Raw genomic sequence first — 12,869 nt, 5'->3', positions numbered from 1 at the left:
AACACTCTACTTTAGTCCTAGGCAATTGATTGCCCCTTTTAAATCTTCTCCCTCGATATGTGGATGCATTTGCTTCCATTTTAAAATTACTTCTTCATTTTTAGCACCACTGCTGACTGCAGATTCCCACCCTAACTGGTAAACCGCACCACTTCACGTGCTCTGAATCCCTTGTGTACCCCTTTCAGCTCTCTCATTCATCAGCGCCATCTCCAGTGCATCTTAAGATTTATATCTGCCTCTGCTTTGGATGGTCACATTATTTACCCCACAGACTAGACTGTCCCACAACATATTATTGAGTGCGGCCCCAAAGTCATAGTGTTCTGAGATCTGTCTTAACTTGGTAATGCAAGTTGCAATGGTTTCCCATGGGTTCTCCTGGTTAAGTTAAACTTAAATCACTGCAATATTACCGATGGCTTCAGGTGGTAATGTGTTTTCACCAATTCAACTGTCTCAGCGAATGATTTGGAGTCAAGCACAATTGAAGATGTGAGCCTATGTATTAAATTGTAGGCCTCGGTCCCACCCACGCTCAGAAGGATCGCCTTTCTCTTCCCCTCCTCTTCTATTCTGTTGGCCTGAAAATAGTAGCCCAAAAGTTCCATGTGTTGTGTCCAATCCTCCACTGAGGTGTCAAAAGGGTCTACCCATCTGAACTGGAACTTAATCTGCAAACACTCAATTTGAACTGAACTTCAATATGACTTTATACTTTCAATTTTGGGACCGCTTTTTTTCCTTTCATCCTCGTCACCAGTGTAATAATTCCTGTTCACCACATTGTAAATAACTACAATGTTTATCTTCATATAGCTATAATATAGAGGCTTGTTGCCTCATGGCTTCCAGTCAGCTTCCGAGAACGTTCTGGAACAGAAATCTGAGCTCACCCGTGATCCCCCACCCTGCTCTCCGATTGGTTCCCAGGTCATTGGACCCTTACTCAGCAGATGGATCCTTAAAGGGACAATCACCACACTCAGCAATGTACGGTGAGAGTATCTCACAGATACATGACCTCAACCGCAAAGAAACGTAACAGCAGCAACATTAGAAACACAATTGCATGCAAGTTGCCCTCTGAGTCACACCGTATTCTGGCTTAGACATATCTTGCTGTTCTTTCATCTTCACTGGGTCACTGTCCAGAAATTCCCTACCTAACACAACCACAGGAACAATATCAATATAGGACTGCAGTGATTCAAAGAGAAGGCCCACCAACATCTTCTTCAGCCAAGTTACAGGAATGTCGCCCAAATCCTGAGAAAAAAATAATAAAAGATAGCTGGCTTGTATGTCAAAGATATCTTTGTTTCTTTGGTACATTATATAATTAAGTCTCAATGAAGTCTCCACAAGGCTACGCAAATAGTAGAGTCAAATGCAACCACCCTCTTCCTGCAAACCTGGGCGGAAGTTTAGATTCAGTGATCCATTGTAACTTGATTGAACCACTCTGTAATGAAATAACATTTATTTTTTTATCTACCTACACCCAAGGCCAAGTATTACAAATGCAGGCCTTGCCTTAGATATTTTCTTAGGGGTCATCTCTCCCATAGAATTGTTAACCTGCCTGCAAATATATTTTCCTGAACTCAGTTTGGGTGCAATTCATCAATCTTGAATGCCTCCCTCTGACACCATGCCTCTCGCTACTCTAGCTCTTCGCTTGTCATATTCTCCTCTATCTATCCCCAGTAAAGAATGTCACTGGGAGTAATCCAGAGATTACTATTTTGAGATCCTGCTTGTTACCTTCCTCTCTAGCTCTTTGGAACTCTAACTGCAGGATCTCAACATACTCCCTCCCTCTGTCATTGGTTCAAACTTGGATCATGATTTCTGGTTCCTCCCATTTCCTCCCTTAGCATATTCTGCGCCCTCTCAATGACATCCTCATCCCAGCAATGAACTACCTGCCAGTCCCACTAACCCATAACTTGCTTGTTTCACTTTTCATCAAAATTATGAAATCAATTAATTTTCTATCGTGCTCTAATGTGAAAAGACCAGAAAAAAATGAGGTTTCAAAAGTATCAGAAAGGTTAATTATCTTAAGTGTGCAGAATTACCAAAACAAAATTGGCTATAGAAAAAAAAAGGATCAGAAAATGATTTATCACAGCAATTAGATGCAATTATCAGCATACTTCAGCAAAATTCTATGCAGATATATTTCTATTTAATTCTTAATAACTGGAGATAAAAACTTGATTTAAAAATGGACTAACAGCTAATCAAATTCATGTGCTGCTTTTGGACTAGTCACCTCATGTAACTGAGGCACATTCTGTACATGCCCAGAGTAATAAGGGACTCCATACACGTCTCTAAATTCAACCCTGACCATCTGTTCTTTTGCATTGTGCATAGAGACAGCTTTTCATAAAACAACAAGGAAAAAAACAGGCAGTATTTTACTGAAGCGAGCTGACTGCAGAGGCAACAAGCTTATCAACAGAAAAGTACAAGCAGTGAGTCAAATCACAGGTGAAATCGTACAACGGGTGTCTAATCTCAGAAGCAAACCTTCGTGTGCCTCTCACCCATGAAAACAATCCACATATTCTGCCCCTTTAGAGGGCACAAGACTGCAGGAATAAACTGGATTTCAGTATTACGAACACAGCTAAATTTACCCACTTCTCTAATCCTTTATCAGTCTGTTATAGAATATTTATTATTTCTATTTTCTAGATTTGGAATTAGAGTCTTCACTTCTCACCAATAACAGAGAAGCTTCAGGGCTGGGTCCCAGAACACTAAAGGGCACAATCTATTTTTTATTTAAATATAATACTTCAGTCAAATTGTTATTTTAGCATTACAACTGCACACCTAAGCAAGACACAAAAGTTAAAAACAATTTCCTCCCTCTCTATGCCCAAGAGTTATTGATTTGTGAAACAGATTAATAATTAAATTGTTATACTGCCTTGGTTAACTTGTTTAACAAGATCTGGGTGATAATTATCTGCTTATGAAAAAGATTGAAGATTAGAGGATTAGGTTAAGTGACTAAATACACTCCGTGCTTTAAACTCCGCCAGTGGAAGGGAACCCCCCAGTCACCCACACAGCCTACTGTGGGCCCAGTCACAGCTTGCTGAGACCAATTATTCTCTTCCTCTCACATTATGAGGCTCTCGGTAAACGTGATATATTTATATACTTGTAATGGATGGTGCTACGACACTTGCTGCATCCCCATTAGAGCAGTCAACACCCAAGGAATATTATGAAGAATGGTATTAGTTGCCAGTAAAGGTATAATGAGTGTATGTGTGTATAAATGTAAGCTGGGTTTGTTGCCAGTGAGTATCCCGCCCCCAAAAGGGTGGCTACGGAATTGGGGTCAAGGAGGGTATGAAATGTAAATAGTGAGGGACAGGTGAAAGCAAGTGATCAGAGGAAACAATGGATGTAGGGAGGTTATATGAGATGGGACGGTGAAGTGGGTTTGCCATGAAAATGGGTGGGAGCACTGATATCGAGGGACAGAAGAAATAGGAGCAGGGGTGGCCTGGTAAGTCTGCTTTGCCATTCAGTATGACCATGGCTAATCTGAGACTTCAGCTCCATTTTCCTGTCTGCTTCCCATTTCCCTCAATTCTCTGACACATCAAAAATCTGTCTATCCCAGCCCAACATATTCTATTATGGAGCATCCACAATCAACAGGGATAGAGCGTACCAAATATTCACAACCCTTTGAGTGAAGTAACTTCTCGTTATCTCAGTCTAAATGACAGGCAGCTTATCCTAAGATTATGCCCCCATGTTTTAGACTCCCCGCCTAGTGGAAGCAATGTCTCATCATCTACCCCATCAAACCCTTTCAGAATTTTGTGGATTTAAAGGACATGACCTCTCATTCTTCTAAACTTCAGAGAATATAGGCCCAATATCACAAAATCACAATTGCTATGATGCAGTAGAAGGCCATTTGACCCATCATGTCTTCACTGAATGGTTTGCTAAATGAGTACCGTAACTTAGTGCCATTCCCCTGCCTTTTCCCGTAACCCTGCACATTGTTTCTATTCAAGTAATCATCTAATACCTGCTTGAATGCCTTGATTAAACCTGCCTCCACCACACCTCTAGGCCGTGCATTCCAGACCCGAACTACATGGTGTGAAAAATATTTTTCTCACATCATATTTGCTTCCTTTGCAAATCACTTCAAATTTGTGACCTCTCATTCTTGATCCATTTATGAGTGGGAATAATTTCTCCCTATGTTGAACCCCCATGATTTTGAACATGTCTATCAAATCTCCTCGTAGCCTTCTTCTCTCCAAGGACAACAGTCCCATCCTCTCCAATTTATCCTCATAACTGAAGTTTCTCAAACCTGAAACCATTCCTTTAAACCTCTTCTGTACTCTCTCCAATGCATTACATCCTTCCTATAGTGTGGCAACCAGACCTGAACACAATTTTCCAGCTGAGATCTAACTCGTGTCTTATACAGGTTGAGCATAACCTCCTTGCTCTTGTACTTTATGTTCCTATTAATGAAGCTCAGAATATTATGTGCTTTATTAACTGCTCACTCCACCTGTCCTGCCACCTTCAATGATCTACGCACATATACATCCAGGTCCCACTGCTCCTGCACCCCATTAAGAATTGTACCCCTTATTCTCCATGTTCTTCCTACCAAAATGCACTACCTCACACTTCTCCGTATTGAATTTCATCTGGCACGTATCTGCTCCTTTCATCAACTTTCCTATGTCCTTTTGAAGTTCTACACTGTCCTCTTCAAAGTTTACAATAATTCCAAATTTTGTATCATTCACAAACTGTGAAATTGTTCCATGCACACCAAGGTCATTAATCTGTATCAGAAGAAGCAAGGGTCCCAATACCGATTCATGGGATACACCACTACAAACTTTTCTCCAGCCCGAAAAATATCCATTCACCATTACTCTCTGCTTTCTATTATTTGGCCTATTTTGTATCCACATTGTTACTATCCCTTTATTCCATGAGCTATAATTTTTCTCTGTTGTGAGGCACGTAATGATTGCCTTCTAAATGTTCATGTACACCACATCAACAGCATTACCCTCATTGACCCTTTCTGTTATCCCCTCAAAAAAACTCCACTAAGTTAGTTAAACATGATTTCCCCAGAGCCATGCTGGCTCTTCCTAATCAACCCACACTTCGCCATGTGACTACGAATTCTATCCTGAATAATTGTTAGCCTCTCATCACAAGACAACCCCCTCATCCCAGGGATCAATTTAGTAAACCTTTGCTGTACCACCTCCAATGCAAGCATATCCTTTCTCAAACGTGGAGCCCAAAGCTGCACACAGTGTTCCAGATATGGTCTCACCAAAACCCTGCACTTTGTAACAGGAAGATGTTAAGGGAGGAGAGGAAAGCAGTGAAAATTGGTGAGAAAGGGCGAGATCAGTTGAGGGAGGAGATTGAAATCACCGAGGATGTGAAATCTTTAACTACAGTCGTTGAGGGAAGAAACAGAAGATATCTTGATTGAGGATGGGGGAAGGAGTTGTAGTGGGAGCCAGTAAAGAATAAGGATTTTAATAGAGCGACAAGAAAGGAAAAACAAGGTATGGTGCATAAAGCAGGAGAAGGTACCAGGAGTAATGGGTTAGAGATTAAGATATATTTTGAGAGCCCCAGCCAGGAGCCCAGAAGTAAGGAAGAGTGGATAGATGATCTGCCTATGTTATCACCCATCAGAATTTCCCAGTTTTCTCTGAATTGAACAGATTGCCTACAAAAATAAGTTATATCCTATTTTCAGTCACTTAAACCAGAGATCTACCAGGACCAAATCAGAATTTTGGCTTCAATGCCACTCGCCCAGTTGAAACGTTTACACTGGAAACTTTGCAATAGAAGCTCTGAAACAGAAGAAGTCATTATTTTGTTAGACTGATAATGGGAAGATTACTGAACTTGAGTAAATGCTGAAGAGAGAGACAGAACTATTGCCATTTGGCTACCGAAAACACAGACTGTGCTGTTCCTCAATATTTTGCCTATTATTATTGCAATTATCTTCAAATATTAAGGGGATACACTTATTTGATAGCCGCAAGAAGCAATGAAAACCATGATGATTCATGCAGAACCAGTCTATTTATGGTACAATTGAGTCCTCCATTATCAGACTTCCATTTGTAAATAGACAAAAGTATGTGAAGCTGAACCCAGCCTAAGTTGACTACTGCTAAACGTGCAGAGGCATGTATGATTTTATCATCTCACATACCCGTGCATTCATAATGACAGTATTCAGTATTTTGGAGGAAAATTGAGGGTAATTGTTACATTTGCTTACATGAACGTAACAGCAGTTAATGTCTTAATTTGCACCACATCATATATATCCATAAATCCAGCATTCGCATTTACTAATAAACAATCTAAATTCTGCTACTAAATGCTGAGAAAGCATAATGAGTCTTCAGATATAAATCAAGTTTAGTTTTATACCTCATAAACGTGGCCCCATGTGTTAAAAACAAAATATTAACTCCTTCCTTCTCATTTTATGTCTGCAATATTTATCCTCAAATGTCAAGAAGCATCTATATGCAATGATGAATTTGTTTTCCTAAAGATATATACTCAGTATTGCTGAAGAAAAGGGGACATTTTTGTTGAAGCATTTCACCTTGTTGATTTCGCTTACATTGGTTTCTAGTTAATTACCTGATGGGTGCAAAGTGAAAAGCTTTGACAAAAACATCTCTTTCTTCAGCAATTGTCAAGTTCTATACTCCCAAATGACTGTATTCAGTTTAAGACCCATATAGCACTACAGAAAAAAAACGACCATCCTGTTTTTAAAATTAATTGCAAGCTTAAATCTCAAAAGCCCAGGCTCCATTTGTCTGTTGTTCATGTGCAGATTTGTGAATCTTGAATATTTTCAGCTAATTAAGACAAGATGATAATCCGTAAATTAATGAATGCAAAATAATTAACATAACAAATGCACGTTAAAGAACTGAAACATTCTAAGTATGTGGAATGAACCTCTGCCTCTACAGTGCAGCAGCAAGTACCCCACTGCATCATTACTGGATTGTTCACTGGGGTAGTATCAAGCATCATGAATGGAACAGGGATCCCCAAGAATACGGCAAGCATACATAATTAATCTTAAACTAAGCAAGGTCTATCTTACTGGAGTAGCAAAATGAAGGCTAAATAAATTTATTCCCATTCCCTTGGCTTGATCAGCACTAAGATCATAGAAGGTTTTGAAATAGGGAGTGAAAATGTGACATTTGCTTCAAAAGATGTAAATGAATGGATGGAAGATTTTTTTTAAAGTCTGTTTTTTTTTGAACAGAAGTAAGGCTTTGCCAGCACCAACAACTACTCAGATAAGAAGAACTGAAAATGCTGGGAAAACTCAGGTCTGGCAGCATCTATGGAGAGGGGAACAGAGTTAATCTTCAAGTCCATTTAACTCTTCTTCAGAGCTAAAGAGGGAGAAATGTGATGGATTTTATACTGTTTAAGGATGGAGCAAAATAGAAGGTCAGCGGTAGGTGGGAGCTCATGAGAGATTTGAAATGTTAATGGTAGTGTTACAGACTAAATAAGGTGTTATTAGTGGCATAAATATATATAGCATTAGTCTGTAACACTCATTAACACTCCCTTTTGTCTCCCTTTGTCAAATCTCTCCTTGGCTCCCACCTATTCCTGAACTGTATAAAATCCATCAGATTTCTACCTTTCTTTAGCACAACAATCATATGAATTTGAAATATTAACTCGGTCTCTCTCTCCGCAGGTGCTGCCAGACCTGTTGAGTTCTTTCAGCATTTTCTGTTTTTATTTCAGACTTTCAGCATCCACAGTATTTTGCTTTTAGAGCCCGCTTAGACATTTTACCATCACTTGTGTTGAATAAAAAACACTGCAAAACCTGAAGGCATATCCAAAAGTTGGGGATTATCCATTCTGCATGCATTTTCACATTCACTAATAGCACCATTTGGTTTGAAACATTTATACTTAGACTTGCTGATAAGCCCAGAGACAAATTCGGTAGCCATACATTGAATCATCAGACTTATCCTGGTGACAGCACTCCTGCCTATTCCTAATTTTCCCAGAGTCCTGACAACTGACAGAATAACTGAATGGGAAAAAAATATCTTGTATGTATTTTCATCACAACACTGGTCAGAATACTGACACTGGTTTAACTACTTTCTTAATTAACTTACGGTCACTTTCATTTTGTTCCTCTGGAGCACTGTCAGTGTCTGGTACATCGTCTGGTTCCTCTGGTTTTGACAATTGCAGGTCTGTGGGTTCTTTGTAAGGTGGAGGCAGTCGCATTGGTGGTGGTGCTCCACCTATATCAGGACCCAAGCTCTGAAAGAAGAACAGAGAACATTAATACATTTTTACATGTCTTGACAATGATGGTACAACTGCACAACAATGGTTGCCATTATATGTATAGTTGAAGTGATAAAATAATCCTTTCCAAACAATTTCTCAACAGAAACCAGGGAAATTTACAAAGCAAGGCAGGACAATGACAAAGTGCGGATCATGCACATCTGAGAGAAGCCAGTAAACAACTTTCAAAGACTGAATTTTTCAGATTGCTCAACAGGCCCCTTGCCATTTTATTGATCATTGTTTGGCAGCAGGCCAGACTTCCATTCACACTTTGAATGAAGCTGCACCTTGGAGAGCTGTCAGTAAATCAGATTGGCTGACAGATCTTCAGCCCTTCCAGGCACAGCGCGACAGTAGCTGGATGGTGGGGACAACTGGGTTATCGGGGGATAGGGTCTGGGGCTGGGAGGGGAGGGCACCCCCCAACTCAAGGAGGCTTCTGATGCAGGCGCTCACCACCCCCCCCCATCTTCCTGCCCTAGATTGAGAGGTTAACTTTGTCTGTTTCCCACCCTGAGCTTTCCGGCAGCCTGAAGATTGTGGCTGGGTGGGAAAAAGCCTTTTAATGGCCACTTGGAAAGGGTGGACTTCCGGTCCGAGGCCCTGCCCACCCCTCTATAAAATACCATCCAGGTTGGGGTGAGTGGGATCCCAGAAGGAATACTGGGCATGCAATTTCACACTTGCCAAAATCCATCCATCAAAGAAAAAGCATCCTGGATCAAAGGATAATAGAGATATGGCTGCTTTCTGGGTTATAGACATTGTCCTGTATGGCGAAATGCTTGTGGTTACAGACAAGGTAACTTGTTGTTTTGAGTTGACCCCTCTTCCTGGTCATGAATACAAAAAGTTTCAACAAAGGCTGGAATCCTGTCACCTTGTGAAAGTACTAGATCCACTCCTAACTCTGCTGCTGTTCCTTATAGCACAAAACCATTTCATATCACAGAATCATAGAATCCCTACAGTACAGGAGGAGGCCATTCAGCCTATTGAGTCTGTACTGACCACAATCCCATGCAGGCCATATTCCTATAACCCCACGCATTTATCCCACCAATCTACCTGACACTAGGGTCAATTTAGCACGGCCAATCAACCTAACCTGCACATCTTTGGAATGTGGGAAGAAACTGGAGCACCCAGAGGAAACCCACACAGACAAGGGGAGAACATGCAGACTCCGCATAGACAGTGACCCTAGACCGGAATTGAACCCGGGTCCCTGGTGCTGTGTGGCAGCAGTGCTAACCACTGTGCCACCGTGCCACCCCAAATATATTCCTACATTTCCGCTATTTTTTCTTTAGTGTATTGGCTTGTTTGCTGTACTGTGCAGTAGATTCCAAATTACTGTGCAGTTGCGCATCCATGGAGCTTAGCAGAAACACTGCTACTGAAACCTTTCAAAGTGCCATCATGGACACCTGCTGGATAAGCCAGTACTTGGTGCTCTAAAGATGATCCAAATAGATAGATCAACACACTGCGCACGGCATAAGGAACACTGCATTTCCATATTATGTATTAGAGAATGGTTTCAATATGAAGATACATCTTAGACTCAATGACCACTCCTTTTAGTGCATCTTTTGACAGGTAGATCAGTGAGAAGGTCAAACAAGTTACTTCCTGGTTTTCATTCCCGCATTGCCTGAAGTAGGTTCATTTGGCAGTTTGTCTTCAGGACATAGCAACCTCAATCAGTGGTGGTATTAGTGAACCAAAAATTAGTGGTAGACATTTAAGTCCTCCATTCTATGTCCTAGTTTCCCTCATCATTCCGTAGATTAGAACTGATTACAAGAATTGATACAAAAATCTAGTTGCTAATTAGAAGTCATTAGTTAAGCATCTTCCAAACTGGCACCAACACGAAACAATGAATAAATGCATAGTGTGTGTTGCTGCAGATTCTAGTCAATTAAGGTAAAGACAGAATCTTAAGATTCATGGTATTTACATAATTTCCCCAAGCAACGAAACATTAATTAGAAAATGAAGGATTCATAAATAATACATAAACATTAATAATATAAATAAACATTTTGTTGGCTATAAAAATAAATTGCAGGCAGGACATAAAAAGTTTTCCATTTGATAGAACGTACAGAATCTTAGAATCCCTACAGCACAGAAAGAGGCCATTCGGCCCATCGAGTCTGCACCGACCACAATCCCACCCAGGCCCTACCCCCACATATTTGCCCACTAATCCCTCTAACCTACGCATGCCCAGGACACTAAGGGCAATTTTAGCTTGGCCAATCAACCTAACCCGCACATCTTTGGACTGTGGGAGGAAACCGGAGCACCCGGAGGAAACCCATGCAGACACGAGGAGAATGTGCAAACTCCACACAGACAGTGACCCAAGCCGGGAATCGAACCCAGGTCCCTGGAGCTGTGAAGCAGCAGTGCTAACCACTGTGCTACCGTGCCGCCTGAGGTTTCCACATGATTTTTGTCCCGATATCAGCTAATTCTGGGTGGGCAGAATCAAATTAATCAGTGCGTATGATCGCAGAATTTTAAGTAAATGTTAGCTACACTCAATCATTTTATGCTGGAACATCATGATCTTATACTCTAGTTTAAACATTCATTAGGCCACAAAACTGGTCACAAAGCCAGGTCGCATGTGAGGGTTTCCACTGATTACAGCTGTTCAAAAATGCTAATTACATGAGATTTTCAGATGCACGGAAACCTGTGGTTACATGAATCCAGCAGGAATCCACTGATCCACAGTGACCAGCCAGTCAATTGAAACCACTGGTATTATAATTTGTTTATTATTTATATTGATCTGCCCTTAGTACACAAGACTTGGGTACATATGACCAGCACTTAACCGAAACCACTCAGGTGTTTCCTACTGTGCTGCATTAATTAGTTAATTGAACATGCCAGTGACGAGCAGTCAACTGAAGACAATTAAGACCCAAAATCAGTCGATTCAAATATCCTGTTTAAAAAGTTGAAGAAGGTTACTCAATTCCTGGCAACCCCACTTCTCTTTGTGAAGCTGGAAGATGCTGTTTCTGTTACAAATCCATTGTGCAGGTTCTTGCTTCCATGCACTAAATGTGCGTGCAAACATCAGCATAATTTCACTTTGGGAAATCAAGGTATTCTGGGCACATTTTGCATAAACCCCACACCTCATGTCCTTTAATAAATATTACAACAGCAATTAGTAATACGTGATAGCCCATCATTTATTCTAAGTGTACACTGCTGAAATACTCAACAACAAATTACCTGAACAAGTTTAATCAATCAAGAAAGAAACTAATCCCTTGAGGTTTCAGAAATTCAAGTAACTCAACCAATGATAATACTAATAATATTATCAATGTTTTTAGAATAAGTACATAGAGAATACTGTACTGATAGCTGTGAATTTACTCAGCTCAAGTAACAGAATTTTAATTTAATAAGCTTATCAAGATATCTTTGAAGTGCTTTTATTGCTTATTTTAACATAAATATAAAAAGCTAACTTTTAATAAATATTTTGTATTTATTTATTGCCAATCATTTTTTCAGGATGTTCCACAGGTCTTCATAGCTAATTAATTACTTTTGAAATGTAGTCACTTATGTGCTTTGATGATGTTGTTTGAGGGATAAACACTGGCCACAATAAGAGGGAAATCCCCAGATCTGCTACAAGTAGCACCATTTCAACAAGCAGACACGACCTTTGTTTAACACCTCATTTGAAAGACAACACATCCGACAATGCAGCATTTGCTCAGTTATGTGAAGTCATTGGAGCAATGGCATTTGAAAAATGTAATTTTGTTCTGTTATCAGATATTAAAATGGTAAGTTAAAATGTGTGAACATTGCCAGGAAAAGCCACAAATCTCAGGGCACTGTCCCATTGTTTTCTATGATGTTATTCTGCTCAAACTCAGTTTATTAAAGACAAGCTCCAAAGAGACTGTCTCTTTATTAAAGGACTTCAACAATACAAGATCAGATCTTGCAGTAATTACTCAGTTTCTATTCTTCTCATTGCAATAGGCGGCATTGAATAGAGCTCCACAAGCAGCTTTTAGATTGCTACCACCAGAAACTATTCCTCATCAAGAATCTAGTGACATAAACTGGAAAAACCATGGACTCAAATCCAGGTTGAACATAATTCAATGTATTGTCTCACTTAACATCTTACGATTTTGTTTCTTTGCACCACTTATTTGCAGTTACATCCAGAACATTAGTCTATATAGTTCCAGCCACCTGATTTAAAGGGGCATCTAGTGGGCACCCTACATATAATCCATAGAGTAGTTGACCACCATCTAAATCAGTGGTGGGCAATCTGTGGCCCAGGGGAGCACACGTGTGGCCCATTTAGATTCTGAATGTGGCCCACAAGACATTTTATTGACTGTTGTCCATGCGCAGAGTTG

At 40.2% G+C, this 12,869-nt stretch overlaps 1 protein-coding gene across 1 annotated transcript in view; it reads right to left on the bottom strand.

Annotated features, from left to right (window-relative positions):
- The window catches only part of patj (PATJ crumbs cell polarity complex component), a 364,256-nt gene that overhangs the window by 172,424 nt on the left and 178,963 nt on the right, over window positions 1-12,869 (bottom strand). The window contains exon 29 of the mRNA XM_078218535.1: window positions 8,256-8,406. Coding sequence (XP_078074661.1) covers window positions 8,256-8,406 — 151 coding nt within the window. The remainder of the gene's footprint in view (window positions 1-8,255; window positions 8,407-12,869) is intronic.

Source organism: Mustelus asterias, chromosome 8 (assembly GCF_964213995.1).
Source record: "Mustelus asterias chromosome 8, sMusAst1.hap1.1, whole genome shotgun sequence".
NCBI lineage: Eukaryota > Metazoa > Chordata > Chondrichthyes > Carcharhiniformes > Triakidae > Mustelus > Mustelus asterias.
This window is presented reverse-complemented; position numbering and strand designations above follow the sequence as displayed.